Source organism: Cebidichthys violaceus, unplaced genomic scaffold (genome assembly GCF_023349555.1).
Source record: "Cebidichthys violaceus isolate CVI_PGR_0920_01 unplaced genomic scaffold, fCebVio1.0.p SCAF_9, whole genome shotgun sequence".
In the NCBI taxonomy this organism is placed as follows: Eukaryota; Metazoa; Chordata; class Actinopteri; order Perciformes; family Stichaeidae; genus Cebidichthys; species Cebidichthys violaceus.
In genome coordinates, this window is record NW_027176975.1 from 6575159 (window position 1) to 6601831 (window position 26673).

The 26673-nt window shown below is 41.5% G+C and overlaps 1 protein-coding gene across 3 annotated transcripts; it reads right to left on the reverse strand.

Moving 5' to 3' along the window:
- Window positions 1–16980: 16980 nt before the first annotated feature.
- LOC137867239 (sperm-tail PG-rich repeat-containing protein 2-like) lies at window positions 16981–26453 on the reverse strand. Of its 3 annotated transcripts, XM_068703733.1 has the most exons (8): window positions 26402–26453; window positions 25716–25832; window positions 25090–25193; window positions 24708–24854; window positions 22706–22873; window positions 19507–19622; window positions 17958–18069; window positions 16981–17188 (listed from the first exon to the last, which is right to left on the reverse strand). In XM_068703733.1, exons 2-8 carry the CDS (start codon window positions 25819–25821, stop codon window positions 17027–17029), a joined length of 915 nt encoding a protein of 304 aa, XP_068559834.1. In that variant the 5' UTR covers window positions 25822–25832; window positions 26402–26453; the 3' UTR covers window positions 16981–17026. The 3 variants fall into 3 exon arrangements, with proteins under 3 accessions (XP_068559834.1, XP_068559833.1, XP_068559835.1); XM_068703732.1 differs by lacking the exon at window positions 26402–26453 and having other exon boundaries at window positions 25716–25890; XM_068703734.1 differs by lacking the exons at window positions 16981–17188; window positions 26402–26453 and adding an exon at window positions 19066–19144 and having other exon boundaries at window positions 18002–18069; window positions 25716–25890.
- Between the last annotated feature and the right edge of the window lie 220 nt (window positions 26454–26673).

The following is a 26673-nucleotide window of genomic DNA, read 5'->3' on the forward strand; positions in this document are numbered from 1 at the left end:
ATCCTCTCTGATAAGTGCCAAATTACCCTTTAAACTCTGTCTTTCTAGAGAGCAGGACAGTTTGCAATGTTAAGATCAGATCTGGAGACCTTTGCCTCAAGATTTAGATAACACTTCTAACCTTTGGCGTTAATCAGAGTAAACACCAGCTGGTACCCAGAAGTGTACTTGAAAATACAAATTGTGTATCTGGAATATTAATATGCTGTAGAATACACATAAGTGGAACATTTACATTATTTTCTCCTCGAACATTTTGTCAATAACAGAGTCAGTAACTGCTAACCCTCACGTCCAGCTGCTTCTCTGTGTTTCTTCATTAACACGTGATTTATATGCAAGTAAACACCATCTTGTGTCATACAGGGCAAAGAAATCCAGCTTTCTCAATACAAACATTGTCCCTTTTTCAAATGTAGCACCATTGTTTATTATGTATTTAATGACATTAATAATGACACAACTTCAAATGCGGTATACATAATGCTAGATTAGTGTTGTAATGTGAAAGTGAGAAGACAATGGTTTGAGATATATTTCCAGTTTGTTCAAATTTTAATTTGCAATTATGAAACACACAGCCTTAGAATATTACAACATCCTCCACTGTTTCTTTTCTCTCAATTAGTTCCATAAAGATATTCCATTTTACAACCTTTATAAAGGTTAATATTCAGATCACTGATGGAAAGTTACTTTGAAGGAGTCACATGACAATTTATTGAAACCTGCTTGTATCTGAGGTTTAGATAAGTGAGATGAGTCTCTATTGGGCACGCTTGTGTATCATTGTCTTAAGATTGATGCCCGGTGGTTATAGAAATACTCAGATTTTCACTATATTACTAAAGTATTCAACATTAAACGTATAATCATAAGCATAAAAAAAAAAAACATGATCTCCTTTTGTTTTAGTTTGAGGAAATACTCATAAAGGTTTGACCATGAATAAAGAAAAGAGAAGAATTTAGAGAAAAGAGTCACATCTGTTAATATACTATATTTACAGATATTATATTAGGTTCATATTAGCATCAGTTCGAGGGGGGAAAAAGTGGGCGAGAGAGGAACAAGAAACATCGTGGCAAAAGGGAGAGGAGCAAGGCAGAAGAATAAGAAACTAATTATCACAAATTGTGACCTGTTTTCTCCAGCATCAATGAGCATTAGGAGGAAGAGGAATGGAAGAAAGGAAGCAGTCAAAGACAATTAACTGCTGGAAAACAGTTCCCTCGGCATAGTGGGTCAGACGCTACCGCTGCGATGGCCCATTTCTGAAAGTAAAAACTTGGCTTGTAATGCTGTTTTACTTCATCTCAGACTCCTGTGTTAAGTAGGTTTTAACGGCTTTGCAACAGAAACTTGGTGCGAGGATAAGAAAGAGTGAGACAAAGAACTGCAGGGGATGCTGGGAGACAGAGGAAAACAGACTTGCTTTAGCCAGCAGGGCCAGACGTTCTGTGGCTGATTTGAAAACAGCCATTTGCTGCTTTTTGTAGTGCTCCTCTGTCTTTGTTTCTGTCTGAATGCAAACACACAACATTCACACACATGTACACACAAACATTGCAATGAAGAAATGAGTAACAGAGCTTGCAATTTCAGCCTAATTTGTAACACACAAATGAATAAATGACTATATTGACTGATCTTCCTACCTCATATTGTCCTGGACTCGGGGTCTCTGTGGATTCTTTGTTGTGGAAGAGGGAATTGCGTTGAGCAGTGGAGCCAAAGCCTCCCTTCCTGGTTCTTTCTAAAACTGCCTTTTTAAAACTCTCCCGGGCTAAACCATGCTCAAACATATTATAGGACCCTGGACCTGCACAGAGTACAGTAAGGTGAGATTATTGTGTTAATTCGTGGAGAGCATGTTTTTATTTAGTCCTTCCCCTCACTGTCCTGAGATGAATTGGTCAAAGACAACATCCAGGAGTGCTTACTTTCCCTCAAACCTGTTAGCTCCTAAAAACATGTTAGGAATTTACGTAAACTTACAGTGAAGACGTAGACGTTAGACACATGTAGCGTAGGTGTGATTTGGTCTCAGCGTCTTTAGTTCTGCCAGCTTCTAAGTAGTGTTAGCTTTCACTGAAAATGACACCTGCGCAGCACCAAATTTCATATGGAGACACTCATGTGTTACTGCTATTTTAATAGCCGTCTCCTCAACAATACACAACAATGTCTGCATGTGTGAATGCCTGCTTTGGTAACAGCTGATAATGCTCAAAAACACTAATTTATAAAAAAAAAAAAAAAAATTGGCTGAGAAAACCCTGCGTACTACAACTTAAGAAAGCACTCACAAGCAATAATATAAAACCACAAACAAATGAAGAAAACATTTTCATTAATTTGATGACAATGATACAGTATGCTGATTTATAAACATAATTCAAACACAGAAATGCAACAATCTGCAGGGCAACGCAAATGAGAAACACTGCAAATGAGAGGCTGTATTGTATATATAATTTACAATACAGCCTCAGCAATAAAACAAATACATCAAAATTTGTGTCTTTATTCTACTGAGTAATTCTGAGCTGAAACAGACTAACCTATCCTAGACGTGCAATCTGTAATTTCAAAGGCTAAGTGGAGTGTTGGAAATGATTCATACCTCAAACATAACGGTTCAGTCTTGGGACACTACTACGTGCACGCGCGCACGCGCACACACACACACACACACACACACACACACACACACACACACACTGCATAATAACTACAGCAGTATAGTTAAGTCAATTTCAGTAGTACTTATTCTTAATCATGACTTGTTAGATTGAATATGATTTTAAGAACATGGGTTGTTTTAAATGAAATAGAATAGGATTCAGACTTTAAAACTGTAAAGAAAAATGTCTGACTTGTCATGGATATTAAGAGACAAGCCTCAGTTATTGACTCTAGGAGCTCGATTCATGTTAAAAATTCTATTTAGTGTGTAAGAAATTTGCACACACACACAAACACACAAAAACTGACCTGGTGTAGTGCATGTTTTGTGGTTCCGAGTGAAGCGCACTGCAGTGATGCCAAATGGGCTTTTCTTCAGTCCTGAGGCCTTCTTCAGCAGCTCCAGGGCACATCGTGGGTCATTATATGCACCAACCTGCGCCTCTTCTTTCACAGGGCTGAACGTCTAATGGAAGGAGGTAAATAGGGAATGAGACCGATAAAGGTTAGAAAACGACACTGAAACAAAGAAAATTGTACAATTTAACAATGAATTGCACTTTCTATTGATGAAACTGAGATCACACACTGTTTTAAATAATCCATTTATTTTCTCTAACTATACCCATCTGGAACATCAAAACAGATCCAACAGTGAATATTTGCTACATCCACAGGAACAAAAAAATGACATCTCACATTCAGAGATACCAAGCAGCGACAGAACCTGACCAAATGCAGCTTACCTGAAAAGCTAACCTTGTGGTGCTTTATTGGTCATTACACAACAGAAAGCAAAATTGGGGGATGGATGGAAGGGGAATGCAAGGGGAAGTGCAAGACGGCAACCCCTTCCTTAATTCTTTCATATTTCAGTCAGGCACAAAGTGGTGGACCTAAAGGCAGACAGACAGACTGACATTGCCATCCGTAGAGCACCAGCGCTAGTCTGCTGCTTTGCAATCTCATTTGCATGCAGAAATTCGAAAAGCCGTCTCAGAAAAATGTAAACACACTAAAGTGAACTGAGAGAAAACCGAAAAGACAAAAAAGAAAGAACAAGAAAAAAAGCAATGCATGAGCGAAAAGAAAAAAAAGAGTAAAATGTATATAGACAGAACAAAGTGGTGAGATGAGGAGAGGGAAAATGAGATGGGGTAAACAGCACCTTCAACTCAAAAATAATGATGCACACGATCAGGTATGTAATGTTCTTTGACTATTTTGCTGATATCAGAGGTGATTCAGCGCTGCAACTGCTTGCCAGCTTCACTTCCAGGGTACGAATGTGTTCATCTGATTACCTATTACAACAACACAGGCAATCATTGGACCAAAGTAGATAAGTTGCCTTTTCAGTCAGAATTACTGAAGGTAAACTGTGTTTCAATGTAACTCCAAATTTCTCTTCAGCCTCTTTCAACTGAGCCATTCAGCTGGTTCTTATCAAAAGCAACAGAGGAGTAAAAAGAACTTGATAACTTCAGATATCAGCATGTCCACATTAACAATGTCCTGCCTATACACACACACAGACACACACACACACACACACACACACACACACACACACACACACACACACACACACACACACTCTGAGTCAGTTCAGAGGATATTCAAACGATAGGAATGATCTTAAATTTAACTCTTTGGGAAACATGCCAATCATTGATTTGCACTTTCTACTTAAACAAAATGCAGCCTATGGAAAATTAGTTGTGGGGTAATGAAACCAGTGTTAGTAATGCACAGTTGAATTATTGAGCTTTTAGTCGAAAAGGAGAAATGAGAAAAGAAGAACGAGTAAAGACGTGCAGCGCAGCTGGGGGAGGAAATGGAGAGAAAAGAAGTAAATGACTGAGAGGAGAAGTGTTTGGGTTCGAAATGGAGAGAGTGTTTGAGGAGAAGAATAAAAGAGGAGTAAGAGTTACAAGACATGCTGTTTCAAGGCCAAAGAAAACTGTGTTCATTCAAAGTCAAAGCTGGGGTTTGTGGTCATCTGTCAATCCAACACTGGCTTTGATAATGTCTTATTCATGGAGACACTTTTTTTCTCTCGAACTTAGAGATTGAGCTTTGTTTGCATTTCACATACAGTATGACAGGAAATGCCAAAGGAATATTTTTGATCACAATGCCAAGAACCAACATGTTGTCCATGCAAGACGCCTCTGTGGGTACCTCCCTGAGAGAACGTCTTGACATCTGTTAATGTGGATTAATGGTGCCACAGAGTGACGGAACAATAGAAGTAGTCTAAGTGCCCACATGTCCCTCTGGCACCAAACGAAACCTCATTTAAAGCTGTTGAGATGAGTTTAGACTGGAGAGTCACATGAACTGGTTAAGAAAACACAACGGAAAGAAATCTATGGATTTCAGTCAAAACAAACTATTCCACTCAACCAAACCTGCCGAGTGACCTTGTCCGCTGTTAACTCCATCTGTACACTGATGGAATTGCTTTTCTGGCGGCTCTCTTCTCCTCGATTTTCTACAGTGACATCACCAGCGCTTTTCTGAGAACTTGAAGCGCTCAGAGCGTCAGCACAAAAAGAAGGCGGAACGCTCAGAAAAAAAGAAGTTGGGTGCAGCGCATTTCCTCTAGGCGGCTGCACGCGGACGGATACACTCTCTCCAGATTGGGACCAACTGAAAAAAAGACTCTGGCGCTCTGAAAAAAACATTATGTGGACTTAAAAGAGGTAAAAGATGATGAGGGGAGGATCCTTAATATTCTGGCTAAAGTCCAAGGGAAAACAGTAATATGAGCAAATACATGCCCCAAACGGTGACAAACTTATTGATATGGGCAGCTATCCAATTCTTTGAGCTGGGGATATGAATATTGTTATGGATGCAGTTTTAAACAGAAGTACTCCCCCAGTGCCCCCTCAAGATCTCTGCAATTAAGGAACTATGTTCTGCCTGGAGTGACCTCTAGCTCACATGGTAGAGCGTACACCCATGTCGACTGAGTCTTTAGCGGCGGCCAGTGTTCGATTACGCCTCGTGGCCCCTTGCTTCGTGTCACACCCTCTCTCTCCCCCTTCCCGTCACTCTCTGCTCTAATAAAGGCAATAAAAGCCCTAAAAATAATCTTTAGAAAAGAAACTATGGGTCTTGTGGGAGATGTTTCTCAGCAGTTCACAGTGTCTTTACAACGATTGACCCTATTTTAATTTCTAAAGAAGTACTCCCATTTACAATGTCATTGGCAACCCACTTGCATCAGATCATGCTCGGGTGACAGTATAAAGAAATCTCCCAGATGGAGATTAAATTCCTCCTTCCTGAGAGACGATGCCTTTCAGGCCATGTTAAATACTAAGATTGATCTTTTTGTTGAAACAAACCAGCAGATATAACTTGAGAAGCAGTTAAAGCTTTAATAAGGGAACTTGTAGAAGACATTTGGATTGTTCAGATTCAGGCAAAAGTATTTAAAATCTGGGGGTTTGGTCCAGGAAACTTTTGGGTTGTTACATTAAGCAACAGGAATCCAGTCCAGTCTCAGGGGACAAAGTCAACTGAGATAAGCCACACGATTAGAAAATGTTAGTTGGAGGCGTAGTCTTCATACAACACTACTTTACATTACATGTCATCATTCACCCATTCACACCCATTCATACACTGATGACCATGCAAGGTGTCACCTGCCCATCAGGATTCTAACTAACCATTCATAACCATTCATACACCGCAGGTATATCAACATGGACTAGCGGGGATCGAACCGCGGATCCCCTGATCGAAGGACGACCCTGCTCTACTACTGAGCCACAGTCGCTATCTGCTCAGCCCCCATTCAGGGGCTCGGCTCCTCTGGTCTGCATGGCAAAGTGTCCTTGGGCAACACACTGAACCCCAATTGCTCCCGAAGGCTTTGCCATTGGTGTTAGAATGTTTGAATCTGATGTGCAGGTGGCACCTTGTATGGCAGTCGCTGCCATGAGTGTATGAATGTGTGTATGAATGGGTGAATGTTGACATGTGGTGTACAGCATTTGATTGTGTGGAATGTATTTTTTAGATGCTACAGATCTTTGGTTTTGGGCAGATGCTTATAAAATAATTTCCTCATGTTTTAATGTTGGTCATGGGACCCAGCAAGGCTTGCCGCTCTCTCCTTTACTTTTTTTGTTGAGCAGTAGATTCTCTTGTTGCAGCAAATTTTAAGGACCCCAATATTCCTGGGGTCAAGGCTGGGGCCTTACACACAAACATATTTTTGCTTTTTGTTTCAGACTGAGGTGAATCCATACCTGCCCTGCTCAAAACCAACAAATCCTTTTTCAATTTTATCTTAATATCGGGTGAATTGGACAAAGTCTTTAACTACTTTATTATTTATTATTGTTTATTTGCTATCATTTATCTTTTAGTATTGTTTAATCCTCGCCTATTGTATTTTATCTATTGATCTATTTTTATTCTTGTCATTATTTTTCTTTCCTCTGCATGGAGTTGTTTAAGGATTGTGTTGTTGAGATTTTATATAAAAGGTTGTGAATCACCAAGAGATAAGACGGTCTGGCAGGGACACAAGGGACTCAAGGATAAAACAACATAGGAGAGAAAAGGAAACAGCTGTAGAGGGGTGGAAATAGAAACAAGAGTCTTGTAACCTTAAAAATATCAAGAACAAAACAAGTAATAGAGGGAGAGATAGTGGAGAAATGGAAAGGAGGGAAAAAGGGTGGGGGAGAAAGGGCAAGGAGAATAGAGGAAAAGGCATGTTTTCACAAAGTGTCGGATTGATGCTTTGATCTAACTAAAATGAAGGGAGTCTCTTTCTGTAAGTCTGTCCTTCGGTTTTCTCGACAGCCATGCATCCAATAAACCTCACACTTGGAGGGTGTATTGCTGAGGACCAAGAAAGTGCAGTGTTGAGTGCAAGCTCTTGAGAAATACGGGACACATCTATTAGTAGTGCGTTGCCTACACACGGTGTATTGAGAGGGGACCCCTATTAACTGTTACACCGCTGAACAGCATGCTGGGTACAGCTAGCTCTCCGTCAATGTTTGTGTGAGCTCTTGCACCCAAAAGCAACTATAAAACGATGTATTGCTCAGGACTCAAAGAAACGCAGCGCCGAATGTGAAGTTGTTTAGATGAGCGGTGCTCAAGAAAGCTGCGAGCAGCATTACTAGAGGCCAAGCAATCAGCCCATTCTGAGCAGGCGTGTTCTCAACAGGCCCTGCGCTAGTATTAGGAAATTGGGAAGTCAAAGGAGAAGAGAGAGAGAGAGAGACGAGAGTGGGGCTATCCAGCTGTTCCTCTTATCTTCCCCTCCCTCCTTCCTCCACTCCCTCCTTCCCTCGTTTCCTCTCCATCCGTCTGCAGGGTAACGGTGTCAGATGGAGCCGGACTCACGGGGAGACGAAGATCTAAGAAAACTGTCGCTCTTAGTTCTGCATGGGAGATGACTTGTGACACGTGCGCACACACTCACAGAGTTCCTCGGTGGGTGTCGGTGACGGCATCACAGGGTCGACGCACTAACACAGCATGTGGCCAGGGAAATTAGGTCAGAGCAAACTGACACACACACACACACACACACACACACACACACACACAGAGAGATCAAATAAACCCAAGAATCTTGCATCAGTTGTTTACACCAGGAAACTACCAAGATGTTTTATGTTTCAAACATCATTAACGTAATTCCAGTGTGTGTGTATATAGATGAAAATGTGGGTGTTTTCATTTGCATGCATGTCTGCAGTACTTAAGAACCTGTCTGTTATGTCTGTATGTGTCTGCAGGTGAAATTCTCACACTCCTATGTCTGAATTTTTGATATGTGTCTGTGTGTGTGTGTGTGTGTGTGTGTGTGTGTGTGTGTGTGTGTGTGTGTGTGTGTGTGTGTGTGTGTGTGTGTGTGTGAGTGTGTGTGTGTGTGTGTGCGCGTGTGTGAGCATACGCTGTCACATTGTGCATGTGTGTCAGGGCGATAATTAAAACATCAGTCAGAGAGATTCACAGGAGCGAAGTTGTGGGGCAGTGCCACAGAGGAGTTCAGCTATTCCTGAGACGTAAAACTACACATTTTCACATCCTTCATCTCTGCTCCTCTGAGCCTCTTAATAAACTCATCTTCACCCTCATATGGAGAAACCCTCCACTCCCAGCACATCAATTAAACAAGCAAAGCCCGGCTCAGTGTCGTGGATCTGTAACTTAATCTTAAATATTCCATATTAAAATCCAGTCTCCTTTGAGAAATTGTAAATTGAATATATTTGCCTCCCATATATTATGTCTGAGAAGTCTTTTCAATATGATGTGATTGTTTTCTCTGTGCATAGTGCATTATGTAGAGTAACACCACAAAATCTATGGATCTAATTGAGTTTTTTCTTCAGCAGTTAAATCAATATTTGTGCATGATGATCTCCATCCCTGAATCAAGCCTGATCTGTATCACCACAGCACATGTGCTAAAGATGAATTACTTTTATGCGTAGCTATCCGTAGCTTCACGAGGTTACAAAGCTACTTGTTACAGACAATACACATTACTGCTGTCTCTTAAAGCTGCACTGATCAACATTCTTATTAACAATAAATCAAATTACCATTGCAATGTGACAGGTGAATTATTACCTGACAACAAAGCTTTCCTTATTGTTTTGGTTTTATGGCCCACAACGTTACTGTTTGTGTAATGAACCTTATGTTAAGCCACAGCAGCGAGCTGTTTGGAATATTGGATTTTCATTTATCAGTTAACCAGAACCACGTCGTCAAATGAATCCTGATCTGTTGTAAAATAGGCAACACTTTGCTAACAAGTTCGCCATATGAACTTTATATGGACGTACGTCAGCGTTGTGTTTACAGCTTGTTGCTCTCCCAGCATTAATGAATGCAAGTTTGAACAAAAAAGCCAATAAGCTACAGCATAAGAGGTTCACTTTTCAGTTCAATGAACAGTCCGTGCTTAGAGCAAGTGACCACACAACTGAATACAAATTTTCGATGAATGCTAATAATTACATGGGTAAATGTTATCCTTGTTTGTAGGTGATTTCATTTGATTACAACTTTCAGTACTTACTTAAAGTAACAGATCTAATACCTTCTGGAGGGAGTCTTGAGTCATTTATTGCTGATTGCATGCAGACATTAAGGGCCCTATTTAAACGATCTACAGCGCATGATCTAAAGTGCATGGCGCAAGTGCATATAGGGCGTGTCCTTCTCTACTTTTGCTAGTTAAATTTGACATAATCTGGGCACAAAGTAAAGCAAGGCACAAAGGGTTTGTAGTCAGTCTCTTAATTAATCATAGGTTTTTTTTTCAACGCAACATGAATTGTTGAATGGTAAATGGCTCTTGGCGACTTTTTTTTATCAAAACCTACTAGCGACAAATCTAGGACTTGTTCTGGTGTTATTGGAGACTTTTCTGGTGTTTTGACTCTGACGTGAAAACACGTACCGTCTGTCGTGAAGGAGCAGCGGGTGCTACCGTAAGCACTCACAGGCGGCGGTTACTCTCACAGTAGCCTTGCGCAGCAGTCGCAGCTGCAGTAAGTGCAGTCCAACTGCAAATGATTCGCGCATGTGCATAGCCGCCGCTGATCCAACCCTGAGCTACGGAGCGGGATGTAAAGGTGAATATCTTTTAAAACAGAGAAACTTCTGGGTATATGGACTGACAATGCCTCCGTTATGACGGGGATTAACAATGGGGTCCATAAGAAGTGATGGCCTATTTAAATGGCAAAATTAAAAAAACAAAAACAAGAATCAACAGAAGAAAGTACATTTGTAGTTCTAAACATATTTAGGGTGTTTTTACTCACTTTTTACAATTATGCAAATTAGGCAATGATGTCATTTAGTGACTTCTAGCGACTTTTAGAACAGCCAATAGCTACTTTCCATACTGAGGAGTTGGCAACACTGCAGCAAAATAGTTCGCCGCCAGGGGCGCTTCGGTCGGAGCTAGTTCTGCAGAGTGTATTGAGAGGGACCCCTAATCATGGTTCTAACTTTATAACACAACAATGTATAACCCACAACTAACTCTCTTTAACTGGGCAAAACACCACGGCACACAACAGTTTGTGACACATAAACAATTTGTAACACTAATAATTGTACATTTACAAAATTACACTGCCGAACGGCATGCTGGGTACAGCTCGCTAGCTAGCCCGGTAGCACAACAGTCTGCTAACAGCTGGGAGAGGCTCCGTCGCTACAGTAATGTTACATTAAAGAACAGAATATTACGAAAATACTTCAGCCAAACTGCGATCCCAACATTATATGAACAAACAAGCACACCCTCTAGTAATCAAAGCCTTTATACATGAAGACATTAAAATGTTTTTTGTATTCTATGTACTCCTGATAGTAGAGTAAGCCACTATAAATCTATATAAAAACCCAGTCAAGGAAAAAAAAAATTCAATATTTAAACATTTTTGAACGCTCGGGACTTATATGCCAGAGGACCCTCTGCCTCTGCAGTCTCCCAATCCTCTCTCCCATCAACAACTCCATATACAGTATGAGCAAATAAGCTTTTGTGCCCCCACAAAACATATATTATTATATAAAACATTAAATATGGCGTGGAAAGGAGCCAGTTGAGGTGGTTCGGGCATCTGGTGAGGATGCCACCTGGGCGCCTCCCTAGGGAGGTGTTCCAGGCACGACCAGCTGGGAGGAGACCCCGAGGGAGGCCCAGGACCAGGTGGAGGGACTATATCTCCAAACTGGCCTGGGAGCGCCTCGGGATCCCCCAGTCAGAGCTGGCTGATGTGGCTCGGGAAAGGAAAGTTTGGGGTCCCCTGCTGGAGCTGTTGCCCCCGCGACCCGATTCCAGATAAGCGGTTGAAGATGAGATGAGATGAGATGAGATTAAATATGGCAAACACATCCTCTGGAGACTGCATTACACACAGACTTGCAGCCGGGCACTTGCATTGAGGCGCTGCATAATGCGCTGAGACATCAGCCAAAACACCGCCGTTAAAAACATCATTTGCGGACTCATCATGACACATTTTGTTAGAAGAATATGTGTGGAGGAAGCCTCTGAGTGCGTGACAGAGGAAATGTGCTGCAATTAGTCTGTGGCTGCCGCGGGGCGTCGCTGTTGCTGCCGGTTAGCGCTAAGCGTTGAGGAATAGAAAATGTCTACAATCATAGTGTACGCTCGTTTTGAACACCCCTACGTCAGCACATTTTACTATCTCAATAAGGCTTCTCTCTGTTCTACTTTGTTGTCCTTGTTTTTAGTTTTTAATTTATTTAAATTTTGTGTGTATGTATGTTGAGAGCAACGTAAAAACCGGAGGCAAATTCCTTGTATGCGAACGCATTCATGACCAATAAAGCTGATTCTGATTCTGATGTGCCCCAATGCTGCCTCAAGATAGCAATGCGCAAACAATACGCCTGACCACTCCTCATTTTAAGACCAACCCACCCATGGGAACACAGATGGGCGTAAGTATAGTTGCTACTTACACAACGTGGGGACTAAAAACGTGAAAATACCAACCGCTTCGGTCTAAAACTAGCAATGACATTTTTTGCTGCGCTCTGCACCGCTTTGCACCGAGTGTAAGAGAGGGCTTTAAATCAAAACGATAGGAAGGTGAATGCCAAAACACCCAAGATGAAATGGACCCTGGCGGACAAACGCAATGCTAAAGTTGCTTGAGAAAGAACCTGCTCTATAAGGTACAACACGATTCACCTGAAAATATATGCACAGGCTCACACACAAAGAGCTAAAAGGCTTTACTGTGAACTCTGTCCAGTTCTGCTTGCATTGTACCTCAGTCTGAGAGGGGAAGGGGCATGTGACCTTTGGCAGGTTACCACTGGACTTGGCAGGCTTCTCAAACTGACTTCTGATGGGAAGCAGAAATCAAGAAATGTTCAGTAAATACAAGGTTCATATTTATAGTCAAATGCTTTGGTAATATCGCTTTTCATGTAGCCATATCACTCAGAAGACAAGGAGAGAGCATGAGGAAGTGAAAGAGATCCTGAGAAGGGAAAAAGGACAGAGAGTTGCTTTGATTTCTTTCTGTTTGTGAGGTAAGTGAAGGGCACACAGAGGAGGTAAAGACTATTATGAAGATTCATTAACTAAATGAAGGACACAGCAGAGAAAAATAAGGCAATGCCAGATGAGTGCGCAACTTGTGAAAACACAGACAAAGCGCAGTAAGAAAAAAAGTTGTTTTCGCTGCAATTAAGTCATTTATGTTTAAAAAACAGACAGACTGGAAGAGAAACTAAACGCGTATGCCAGTGTGCTCTTTTCAAAGTCGTGAGAAACAACCATGTCATGTGGCAGCCCAAGACTACTGCGCCATTTCAGTGCAGTAATTACTGTAACTGGCAAACCAGACCTCACACACAGAGATGCTGACAGTGAAAGGTAAAGAAACACACACACACACACACATTTCCACATTCTCTACTGCAGAGCCAGGACATTTTTGTATTTGTGGTAAACCCACAAGGTTGCTGGGCCAGGGGTGGTTTAACTAGGTCCGCAGTAAAACAGCATGGATTTCTGTGGAGATTGTTAGCACATCTTGAGGGGGAACAGTGGTGATTATCAGCACAATATGTCTTCTCTGTGCCTTACGACAGCTCAATCTTTACTCATGAACATTGACTACAATGTGTCTTACAGCCAGAAACAAGTTCCTTGTCGTCAGAATTTGAAAAGTCACACACAGACGTACAGTGTGACGTACAATATCTTTTCAGACCAAACGCAAATAATTTATGCAAATAAATTGCACGTTAATAAAAAAAAAAAAAAATCAAACCCATCTGTCGTTATGAGCCGATGCACACAGAATCCAAAACATTCGTATTCTGCAGTGCAGGTTTTTTTCCACCTCTGTTTTGTTTTCTGCAAATTTCAGATGCCGGTAAAAAAAATTTATAAAAAACAAGCCAACCAACCAATAAAATAATTACTTTTGCTCATGCGATCAATAATTTTCAAGGATGCTAATGTAATGATTCTGTTCATAACGCCACACAACAAGGGACATATTTATTGATTGATCCATTCGGTCATGCTAAATAGTGTTTTCTCTATCAAACAACGAACATAAAGACAATATCTGTGGAAGTATAGCGGTTGAACTTGCTTGTGATGGTGAGTAGCCTACAAAAGAGGGGTAAACATACTTTATTGTTAAGGTAACGTATGGAGAGAGAACCATTCATTACCAAGTGTATTCGTTCATGTTTTGCTACGGCCCTTATGTGTGTCAGAAATGACGTGTAGTCGCTGTTAACGGTACACTGTACAACCTGACCATAGAGGATTAGTGATGGCGCACATGTATTATTATTATTATTATTATTATTATTACTAGCAATGGAAACATATTAGTTCACTTCTTTACAAACCCTCAGAGCTCCGGAGGTATAGTGTGAGCTGACCGTTATAAACTGACCAATAAGCCTTGTAATAAAGGCCATGTATCACAAATAATAAACATACATGCATACTTATAATACACACATACATATAATTCAGTCCAGTCATTTATGATGAAAACCAACGCAATGAAGCTCAGCATATAAAGTCAACACAATAACATGCTTCTTTGGCCCCACCTAAAGGAAATGTGACCACATTTGAACTGTTCTAAACAGTATTTTACACTGCGAACGGGCCCATTGTCAGTGGGTAGAGTTGAGTGTCGGTTTATTATAAAAAAACAAACATGACAACCATGATTGTGTGACGGAGCGAACCTTTAATTTTCGGTGGCATGAACGGAATGCAAATATACTTGGCCTGGTGGGAAAGGTTTGAATGCAAAAAAAATCGTCAACCGATATTCCGTATTTTCGTTTTGTTTTTTGGTTGCGTCTCCGTTGAGAAAAGGTTGAAAAGTATAGTTTCTGCAGTAAACACGCAGAGAGCAAGGATACTTTTTTGCAGCTGTTCCAGACCTGCTCGGAGTCAAAGACATTCACGTTGTTGTGTTTTTACTGGAGTTTGAAGTTCTTTCTGTGTGAGAAGTTGAACCTTCACACTCTGCCATTCATAAAATCTTGTGTTACAGTTTCCCTCTGGGGCCCTCGACTAGAAAAAAAAAACATTCTCTCTTTTCATCAGCCGTGAGAATTCATAAGAAATCTCCATGCTTGGCCGATTGCACTCATTTTGAAAAATGATGCAAACATAATGACCGTTATTTACAAAAATACAGTGTTATGTATTATAACTCAAAGCATAGAACCTGTCTCAGTTGTTTGTTCAGTTTTAAGGTAGATAATACCAGCTATTTTTGTTCTTCTTTTCTGTAGGAGAAATACTGCTTCCCAGTTGCTAAACATAATAACTGCTGCAAACATTGCATCATCTATGAAAATGTTAACATGGAATTCATTGCATTTTTAAGATGAACTGACAGTGAACTTCCTATTTACACGGTAATATCAGGCACGGCAGTGGCACAGCTCCATCTGTGTTGCTTTTGATTGCAGAGATACACGCGATAATGGTTCGTTAAAGTGGTTCGCTCAGTCGTTGCCCTTGCCATGTCAGAATACCTGTTTAATGGGGAAAACCTACACACAGACTCTTAAACTCTATGGGACACCAGCAGCCCCGAGCCATTAGAGGCAGACTGTCTGCTGATCTAGGAACTAAAGGTGTTTGTCCTGAGTGTCCCCACTGTGGGTAATGACCCATCTGGTCATTGGATGTGTGTGTGGAAGTACATGTGAGTTGAGGTGTCAGGTACTAATGATGACTTATGGTGCAGACATCTCGGTAGGGGGCCCAAATACAGCATGGTGCACACACACAGGCACACACAGAAGGCCAAGTTGTTGATTCAAAATCCACAGGATCATTTATAGTATGTCAGATCATATTTTTTAGCAATTTTAGTAGCCATATATTATTTAAATATGGGTAGAATGCAATGCAATACAATGTCATGTATAATGAACTACGCATGATAACAGACTGAAACTAAACTAAAAGAGAGGAGAGGCCGCAGAGCAAAATGTTCAAGGAAAGAGAGGACGAGGAGAGAGAGAGAGGTGAAGGTGCCAGTCCTTGACAGAAAGGACATGTTCACCTCTCTCTCCAAATACAGTCCCACGTTTTGAAGACTCTGCCTCACTCACTCTACCCCACCGACCGGAGAAATAAGCCATCGCAGAGCATCGCCGGGCCAGTACACTCAAGTTCATATGCAGGTGAGTAACTCCCCTCCACTCAACGTGCTCCAGTGTATCATCGTTTAGTTGTGTGTGTGTGTGTGGTTGCCAGTCTGTGACTAAATCTTATGTTCTACTGCCCTCTATGGGTGAACAGATGATGAATTATACCAAGAGACGGAGGAGGGGTTGAATAATTCTCTCCTCTTTAATCGACTGTACTTATATAAATCAAGAACGAATCCAAAGTACTTACCTTGATCAGTTCTCAGTGTAAATCACTCTCTATCTCCAGTGATCATGATTCATTCTCAATCTGCAGTTTTCAAATTCTATTGTGTTAAGAATTTATCTTAATCAAAGTGCAGTGAAGAGAGAGGACAAGCTGTTTAGCTGCCAAATGGAAATGATGTCTTCTTAAGCCATAAAATACTCCTGAAACGTGTCAAAGCATTCAAATTGAAGAATGGGGGTTTTAGCGTGATTACAACCAATTTATACAATATGCTAAAATAGACAGAATTTGTAAATACCTGAGGGTTAAAGGTTTAAGTAACTGTGGGGTCATGCACACAAGCTGCAGCATTACTATGCAACACAGAGCTGTACTGAAAGTGAATACTGGACTTACATTGATCAGGTGGCCAGGAACCTGACTCCAGGTGAATGATACCGTTGCTGTTTAAGCAAATGTCCAAGAGACACCATACAGTGCAATACAGTACATTACCACCCTTCCCTGGATTTGCTAAAGTGTTCTCTTCAACAGAGGTGGCGCTGGGTCAGTGAAGGGACCACACCCTCACCCGGACTCCCAGAATTAGCATATGTATGTTGGATACCCCTGGAAAGATGCTTGGGGTGAAGTAAATGAGTATTTTTTAAGTTTGCAAACCGTGCAGACACTTCACAAGCAACACATGGTAGGGGACACTCCCCAGGTAAGTCTACCCCTAAACCCCAAGAATTCACTGTATACAGCCACTCAGTAAAGGCAGATGTATGGAGCTTTTTACCAATCTTTATTCAAGAGCATGTTCTTTCAATGTCAGAACATGACATATTGATTTCACTTCTGATTTCGTAATGCTCTCCCTCAAAACACTCAAATAGCCGCCGCTTGCGCTTGGATTTCTGCTCAAACTGTATGCTTGAACTCAGATATGTTGTTGCTTGCACAGATTTCATGAGTTCCAGCATCAGCCCTTCTCCTCACACTGCTTCCGTGTGCTTGTGAAACATCTGCTCTCAGATTCCTCCTCTGCTCAATGGGGTGTTTTTGTCTGCCTTTTTCTGTCCCCTGTTTCGGCAGATCAACGAGGTTTCATTGAGTTACATTATGATGCGTTCAGGCTCTGTTCAGTAAAGATTTGTATTTGGCAAACAAAAATTATAACATTATCATGATGTGTTCGATGTTTGATGAGGAGATGTGTTCATAGCAATATAAAATAGATATTAGAGAGGGAATTATGACCTGTTCAACTTCCTAACACTAGCTCTAAGCAGTTTAGAATACATAATTAAAAGTTATATTTACTCCATGTTTTTCTGCTGATGTAATCCATTACTCAAATCCGTGATACGATCTGACGATCTTTTGTAATCTGTTACACCCCTGCTAAATATAGAAGGCAAGGCTGGGTTCTTCCATATAGGAGAATAGGGTGAAAGAGGGTTATTTCAGTTCACAAACCTATGAGCACAGTCCCATATTCTCACGGATTGAAGTATAATTGAGTTGCATGAAGTATAATTGGGTTGCTTAGCACCATATCAACTTTAATAAGGTGATAATATGTCAATGTTGTGCTTATAGCTCGTTGCACTGCCCCCAAGTGCACAAAAAAAACAATAATGCAGGTTTAATTGCCACTTGTGGTCCCAGTGGCCCCTCTTCAGCAAGTTACATAGGCTCCCTTTAAAAGACTATGTCCCCCACAAGGGCAGAGCTTGATATTGATCTCAGTCCACTGAAGCTTTTATCTTTTACATTTCTCATTGATGTAAGCTTAGCATGTAGAGCACCACGTGGACACAAACACCCGCCAACACAAACACATACTCGCCTTCTTTTCTTCTTGCTTGGGCACCAGTTCGTGGTAGCGAGGGATGATAAGCTCAGCTCTGCCTTTCTGATCCTTTTGAAGGTCCACCTTCTCACAGTGCATTTCTAGTTTTCTGAAACAGACAGAGACAGCGTCAGTGTGTTGGAGAATAGACGGCACAGACAAACAAATAGAAGAGATACAAATGAAGGGAGAGAGAGAGAGAGAAATGTTGTTAAAAAACATACACAATAGAAAAGAATAGCGTAGGAGAAATGGGGAGATGCAATGTACTGAATGAGGGGAGAAAAGGGAGGTGGAGGTGTAATGGAAAAGTAAACAGGAAGAGATAAACAAAGCAAAGGCAGATGGGAGATTAAATGAATGACTGGAGACAGAGGAGTGAAGGGGAGAAAAGAAAAAAAGACTGAAACAACTGCTCTGTCAGCATTTTTGAATTCTTCCAATAATAAGACGTCTGCCTACACCTAGGTGTAAACAGTATGAATGCTCACATGTGAACTGTTCCCCTCTATCACTTAGTCGATTCCTTTAAGCATATCTGAGCTGGGTGTGTGCCCAACAATGCAGAAATGCTTAGTAGGGCACATCCTGTGTGGTCATCAACAGAGATGCTGTGTGAAAAATGTCAAACATAAGGTCCTGGCTGTAGGACCTGTAATGGTAATTTTTTACTTAGTATATATTTCTCCTCAGTATATTGTATTCATGCAGAAGTCATTTTGCTCTGGACTTTGTTGAACTTCACCGTGTCTCTGTTGTGCAAAAGAATAATTCTCCCTTGCCTGTTCACATAGATAACTAACTGTGTTGTATGAGAATGTTCCATGCCAAGGCCTTTGGGCCGCTTGTTTTGGTTGCTGTTTTCACTTGTTGTTCCATCAGTCTGAGACCAAAAGTCTGAGACCGAGATGTCTGTAACGTTGGCCATCGGCCCCCACCTTTGCTCATTCTGTATAAAGAAAGCTTGTTCACTTTTTTCGAGGTTCTTCCTCACTGAGACTGTACGCATTCTGTTGTGATGATTGAACCTTCTCTGCACAGAGAATAAACACTTAAAAGACAACCTGGTTTTTGGTATTATGTATTTCAGCATTAGAAGACTCACGCAAAGCGGGTATAGGATTTTTTTTCCACCACAGACCACAGCAACATTTCACTTTGGTGGAACAGCTTCTCTGTAGGAGCTCAAGAGCGATGAATTCATGAGATTAGATGCCTTGGAACAGCTAATCAAATCAACCTTATTCCATGATTCAAAATGTGAATTAATGGAAGATTTTATATTCCTCATACATGCATTAATGGTTATCCATCAAGGTCAATTCTCAATATCTTAGAATCACAGATGATGCTGCTTGCTTGTTTAGTTAGCGCAGTTCCTAAGGTAATGCTAACTGCAGCAGTGGAGAACTTAAATGTCCACCACCTTCTCACCTAATCCTCCGCAAAATGTCAAACTATGGCTTTAACATGCTGCCACTGTTGTTCATATGCAACTGATGCTAAATACTCAATTCAATACTGTACCATGATATGTAATACTTACATCTCAGGGCAATATTGTCCGGGACCCGGTCCCTCCTTCACCGTCGCCTCACTTCTTTTCCCTGTCATGTTACCGAAGTGGACTCCTTTATACTTCTGTACAGAACTCTTCTCTGACTACAGAAAGAGAACGAATAAGAGAGAGGAGAGACAGACACCAAGAGGGATGAGGTGAGGAGTGGATGAAAGAAAGGATTGGCCACGGAGAAAGAATGAGAAAAAGATGATAGGAGGAGAGAGAGAGAGGAGATAACAAGAGGATAAATGGATGAACAAAGAAGGAGAAAACAGAATTGAAACATGCACACTTATCTGGTTACTCTTCCAGCCAGAGCTCATGAAGTTGGGGTTGAATGAAATATAAAGTTCAGCCAAATGCCAGAGTATGTCAGAGATATAGGGGAGACCCTCCGTCCCTTCTTATCTCTTCACAGTTTTACAGCTTGCTGCCTCTGCCTCCGGCCTTTCAGATAGGACCAGTCCACTCGGCAGCTCGACTACTGAAAGAGGCTGTTTCTGAAAATGAGTTGGCCAGGTGTCAGCAAACACATTTTGTAGATAATGTGTGAGATTTTCTCCAAAAATATACTGCAAGGGTGCTGCAAAAATAAGATTACTGGGTTTTGAATCCCAATTAATTGTAGTTTAGCGTGCTAGCATGCTACCACTTGCTAAATAGCGCTAAATGCAAAGTGCAGCTCCCATTAGTTTTCCAGGTATTTGGTCATTACCCAAATTGTTGGACAAATTGCAGGGAGAGGTCAAAATGATTCAATGTAATTGTGATACATAAAGAAAGCCTGGCACTGGAGTTTTCAACTGCGGGAGGTTTGGAAGTTTTAAAAACCAGACCTAACTATGAGATAACCGAATCCTTATTCTCACAATTTACTTAAATTCGAATCTACAGTTTGTCCCTCGAAAAGGAAACTACGTGTACTAAAATGAAACAGACGTGTAAGAAAAAAAGCTTCCCTCACTGCATAAGAAAATCAAAGCATCCAGAATGTTTCCCTTTCTTTTCTAACTATTCCTTGACCCAGCTGTCTGTGTCTATTCTGTGAGGCAGGTTATGCGAGGATTGGCAGGGAGTCTCAAAAAGTTTTTAACTCCATGTGGTGCCTGTCTCCTTATCTCAACTTCAACAGTGACTGGAGGACGAGATCTGACGCTCGGTCCCCTGTGATCTTCCAATGCAGTTTTGAGGAAGGGAGATAGGAAACAAGGATGTTCAAATGCTTAAAGTTAAAAAGAAAGACATAACTGTTCTGCATCGCTCGCAGACACATACAAGCACCGTGATGGTATCGCAGCTGGCATTGACTTCAGAGGCACAAATTGCCTATTTCTGTCAAGGAGAGCTTTTAAAAGCAAAACAAAAACACAGCAAGTGGGTATAAACATATTCATTCAACTTTAATAAAATGGAATGGCAGGCTATTTATTATTTAAATGAGACTACATTTTCGTCGGTACGGTCGTGTGTGGGCTGGACCCCGCAGGCTGAAATTGCTGGTGTGCTCTCTACAAACATGCACAACACAGCATGGGTTAGAATCTGACTCAGGTTCTATGGAGAGGACAATCTTTCCCCTGTTTCCATCTCACATCTTCACCTCTGTGTAGAGACTGACCAAGACCTGATTTCTGCGGCAGGGTGTTTACAGACAGACAAACAATGAAAGTATTCATTTTACAGACTCTTCAAAAAAACACTCAATGAGGAAATTTGTCAGAATTGAGTTAATCCATCCAGTAGAGACTAAGAGAATAAATGGAAAGGAGTATAAAGCTCCTCTCTCCAGTCTATCTGGTCCATCTATTGAATAAAGGCAACAACAAAAACAACTGGTGGCAACCAAACCATAACTCTTACAACCAACTTTGGTGTGGGAACCACTGATTGATTGGCCAGTTAGAAAGTGCTGTAATGCATATTTTTTCAAAATTCCTCTTTCTAAACTGATTTGTGTGCTCTGTCTTCTACATGCAAACAGTCTGTGCTCCATATCTCCATCTGGCCAGCTGCATTATGATCATCTGACAAATATATAACTACACAGCCGGAACTAACAGAATATCTCTTGATGATGCTGGTTCTAAATTAGCCGAAGGGCGTTTTTCTGCATTATGCACATGTTGTTTTCAGCAACAATATGTGCCTTTACCAACGTATCAGCCAATAACTACTCCCTGTTCCTGCATTTTAGTCCGTCTCTAATTCTGAGCACTAAGTAGTGAGAATCAGTCGATGCAGTAAAGTAACACAGACGTGAACCACAAGTTTAGGGTCAGTGGATGAAACAGATTAAGATGTTGTTGTTTTTCTCAACAACATTCAGACAGAAAACAAAGTTGCCCTCTTTTGATTTCGGCCCAATGTCTTATGATTCAAAGGTTCCCCCGGCTACTTTGAAGTTGCGTCCTCAGACAACCACTTGATTCTGTCTCCCCACACTTTTGAACTCAGTCGGAGGACGGGGGCTGGGGGAAGTGTTTGAGTTTAAAGAAAAGAGTGTGTCAGATGGAGAGACCGAGGGAGGAAGACAGGCAGAGATGGAGGTCGAACTTTCAAAGAGAGAGCAACAGAAGTTGAGACAGAAAAAAAAAAAAGAGCCGAGGATGGATGCACTGCTGATAGCCCTAAATCACAGTGCGCCGCTGTGCCTGCACCGGTGGGTTGACACAAGCTCGGCCAACACTCAAGGACGCTGTTGACTTCCTCTGGTCATTAACAGATGAAAAATAACTTAATTGAGAGCCAGACCAGAAGGCTTGTGCATTATTTTAAGTGAATATTGTAATATAGCTTGAAGAATAATTACTAATGGCTCTCTTTGTTGGCATGTAAAATGGATGAGTATCGGTGCGCTGCGGCTTTTTTTTTTTTTTTTTTTTTTCTTTTTTTTTGAAGTGGAGCTGCATTCATTAGCTATGGAAATGGATTTTGAGCCAAGTGGATGGGGTGGGGTGGGGGTTCAGCGGTGCATTAGATCTGCCTAGCACTAATGGACCTCGCCTCGCGGGCAAAGTAAGTACACTCAGACACACACTCGTACAGACTAATGAAAGCACACATGCGTGCAAATGAACACTTCACATTCTCTGATGGATGTTCATTCAAACTTGTGTGTGTGTGTGTGTGTGTGTGTGTGTGTGTGTGTGTGTGTGTGTGTGTGTGTGTGTGTATCTGTCCTTACCAGCAGTGGATCGTAGGAGGCTGGCCCCAGGGTTGTGTCCGTGGGGTGGGGGGGCTGCTTGAGGAGCACACCCAGGGCGTCCTCCTCGTAGCCATAGGCCTGGCCCCGGGAAGGAATGGATGGGATATCTGACTGATGAACAAGCCGGAGACTTTTAGCCTGCAGCCACTGCACGGAGAGAAAAAGCAAGAAATAGACAGGGAGAGAGGGGAGAGAAGTCACGGTTTGTGATGGAAAGGATGCCCTGGCTTTCAAAGTAGCTGAGCACTGCCTGGGGCCAATAAAGTGCGAGTCTGAAGGAGGGACAGAAAAGAGAAGGAGCAAGCGTAGGTAGAGGAGGAAGGGAAAGGGTGGAAGAGAGAAGGAAAGACAGAAGTAGAGGTGCAGGAGTAGGAACAATATCTGCTGAGGGAACAGTCGTATAGTCGAAATGCATCAAAGCTATTCAACTGACTTTCTGGAAGTCTGGTACTAGCTGGAAGTAAGGTGTGTGTGTGTGTGTGTGTGTGTGTGTGTGTGTGTGTGTGTGTGTGTGTGTGTCTGTGCGTGTGTGTGCGTGTGCGTGTGCGTGTGCGTACGTGCGCTCACTATTCAGATAATTACAGCTAGAAGAGAAGTAGGAGAATGTGAGCATATTCTCTATGGGGACTCTTTCATGATTGGACAGGTCCGGTGGTGAAAGTAACACACTAGATGAGATAAAAGCACCGAGCTCAGCGTTAACTCAAAGCAAGGCTGGACAAGGCTGCATGTTTCACCGGTGCAGCTGGAGGCTACTGGACAGGCCACATTATCTAAAAACCATGCAAGGTATCTAGTGAGCTAAATGATCAAATCGTTTGCTTGCTTTGTAAGTGCTTTGTCACACACTCTCCAAGCACCTGAGACATCCGATGCTTTTGTTGTGCCAAATGTGGATTTACAAAGCTACAAGGCGCTGCTATTTGTTGAATTTGATGAATAGCAATGATGTCAGGAGTGCTTGACAAAACCTCCTTGTGACTGGACACCAAACACAAAAGGGTAAGCAAAGTTCCAGGGGCTGATAATGAACAGAGATAGAATGGACACACTGTTGTCTTTAGGCTTTAGTCTGACTGTCAAGACTCTCTCTGTCTGGTGTCTTTTTGGTCCTCAACATCTCCATCAAGAACTTGTGGACAAAAGATCTACCTTTCCATTGCTTTGCCTCGTATGTCCAAAGAATGCCTCTGATACGTTTTCAGATGTTACAGCAAACACACCAGGTGGTGTTTCTTTTTATAAGAACAATAGAAAAGTGACTGTTTCGACAAATGTCTCGAGAAAGTGTTTCCCTCAAAGGTTTTAAAATAGCAGCATCAAATTCCCGTTTATACGTGTTGCGCGGTCCGCAGATGGTGGATCTGCCAAAGATAAGGACTGAGGTGCTGGCAAGGTGCTGTCTGCAGGTGTTGGCAGTCACAACGTTCGGAGGAGGCACTGTTATTCTTATCTTTTGCTTCGCACAGAGACGGCACACAGTACTGGAGAGTTTTTACATTTTATGGTATCTTTCACTTCTATAAGCGTGAAAATAAAATGTGTTTACTGTGTGTGCCGGTGTGTGTGCAGTGCTAATGAACATGAGACACCTGGTTAGCTGGGGGGTAGAGGGAAAAGGTGAATTCTCACCAGCACAGGGTTCAATATAAGGCTGTTAATACATGGGATCAAGCCTTTGATTGTTAAGAGGAGAGATATGCAAACCAACAGTACAAAAGGCAAAGCGCCTGCACACCTAAGCTCAATGCCTCTCTTTTTTCTCTTCAGGTATTAGATGACTTTTTGATCCATGGTGGATTTTGCCCAGGTCAAAGTAAGAGAGCAGTTTTCCTCATACATACAAAGGACATACTGCATACAAGTCAACATATTGTGATGAAAAGCATCATAAGCTGGAGGGAGAAAATCTATAGTAAGTCATTTCCTGTAAACGGACTGCTGATTTACTTTCCCCAAATAACTGCACCCATATGTTTACCATTTTCCTGCTCAGATTCTCAGCCGTCACGGCCCTCAGTGGGTTTCCCGAAGCAGGCAGCACATTGCCGGGGCCCGGAACCTTCGACGCTGATTCTTCAAAGCGCTTGGAGCGGTTCTGAAGACTGCGGCCGCCGTGGATGTTTAGCTGCAGAGACATGTGTTCAACAGAGAGACAAGCAGACACACAGAGAGGATGAGATTGCAATCGAGGAAGATTTCATCCACAGTATTTACTCATCCAGTATTATAGGCTTCATCTCCTACCTTCCTAAATCAATAGTTTTAGATGTCTTATGTAGGAAAAGGCTTTTAGAGAGCTGCTCTTGGGTACACTATATGTACTATGATGTATGTAAAGGATTGTGTCTGACCTACAGTACCTTGACAGGTGAGAAGTCGTAATGTCCAGGTCCTGGTGTCCTCTCACTGGACTGACTGAACACTGACTGTCTGCTGGTCAAGCTCAGGAATGGAGCATAGCCATCTGGAATAAAGATAAACACACAGAAAGAATAAGAAAATTGCTGATTGATTCAGAAACAGCAAATCGGTGGTTGTATTGATTCGATGATGTATTTTATGTTCGTATTTGTGTTGTATTGGTGCAATTTTGTTTAATGCTACTGTACTGGCTTAGCAATATACACTATATCATATTCCACTGTCATATATATATCATTTTGTCTTTCATCTGTAGGATAATACTGCATGACTATGTAGGCTAAAACTGTAAAGTTTGAATGTTGTGTCATCTTTTTAATAAATAAATCTAATTTGTAACGTTCCTCTATCACTTTAATTTACTAATGTGAGCTTAGAGTCATCAGGCGCCGTTAGTGTTAACATTGTACAGCTGTAGCTAGATCACCTTTATTTAATGTCAGTGATGTGCATTTAGGTCTACAATTTATCTGGAGTAAAAAAAACAACAGAAGCAGGCGTGTTTTTTCGATTGAAAACGAGACTAGCCGACAGTTTGTCGCTCTAACGTTAAGCTGGTTCCTACCTGCTACTTTAGAAGTGGACAAGGTGACATCGTAGGATCCGGGGCCGACTGAGGACGAGGTGCCGCTTGTTGTCATGAAGGTCCGTCTTGGATCTCGTCCATACATTTTAACTTGCCCTGTTTGAAACAGGAAGCTTAACTAAACCTCATTTGTAAAATACGGACACCTGCTGGAGTCGACCCTCAGATGGAAATGTAGTTCTCACTCCCGAACAGAAACACAACATGCCTTCACTGCTCTCGTTCCAGTACCGACTGTGCGGGAGTCGTTGCTCGGATACCACATATCGTTACACACCAGAAATCAGACGCAGAGAGAAGAAGAGCCAATAATAAATAATTTATGCGACTCCAAAAAATTATATTACCTTTAATACAAGTATTGTTTTTGCTCGCATATTTGGGAAATCCACTTACACTTGATTTTCACCGACATCAAAATGTTTAACAATTACGGTAGCGTATTTGTATATTAATCTCATGTATTTGAATGGTTAGTGTTGTCAAGGTGCAACAATAGCCCATAAAAAAAACTTCAGATACTCACACGCATGTTATTAAACACATTTTAGCAACACAGCTTGCTTGTTTCTCGAGTAAAAAATAACTGTAACTACATTTGGCCACTCTCACCACTCCTGTTGTCATTATTTGCAGTCTTGACCTACTTTCCCCTGCACTATTACCTGTCTCGCGATGCAGTTCAAATTTGGATAATGAGAACTCAAGGGTAAACCATCCAAGGAACAAGTATATCTCTCTGGAGCGTCTTTATTTTAAACTTCCTGTATCGTGGGCATGACGTTTTGTCTGCCTAATGGTATTCGATTTGGCAGCTGTTTTTAATCCCCAAGAGGAGAACTTAGTCAGACAAGAGGGCACCGAATAACTTAGCAGGAGCAATAACAGTCATAGACACAGCGGAGACAAATATAGATTTGTATTAATGACAATATAT

Bases quoted from the DNA above. Each gene is read 5' to 3' on its own strand.
- LOC137867239 (XM_068703733.1), bottom strand. From the start codon at position 25,821: ATGTATGGACGAGATCCAAGACGGACCTTCATGACAACAAGCGGCACC. The intron at 19,623-22,705 runs GTAAGGACAGAT...CTCTTTCTGTAG, and splicing joins CCTCCTACGATCCACTGCTG to TCAGAGAAGAGTTCTGTACA. The intron at 18,070-19,506 runs GTAAGTATTACA...TGTCTGTTTCAG, and splicing joins GGACAATATTGCCCTGAGAT to AAAACTAGAAATGCACTGTG.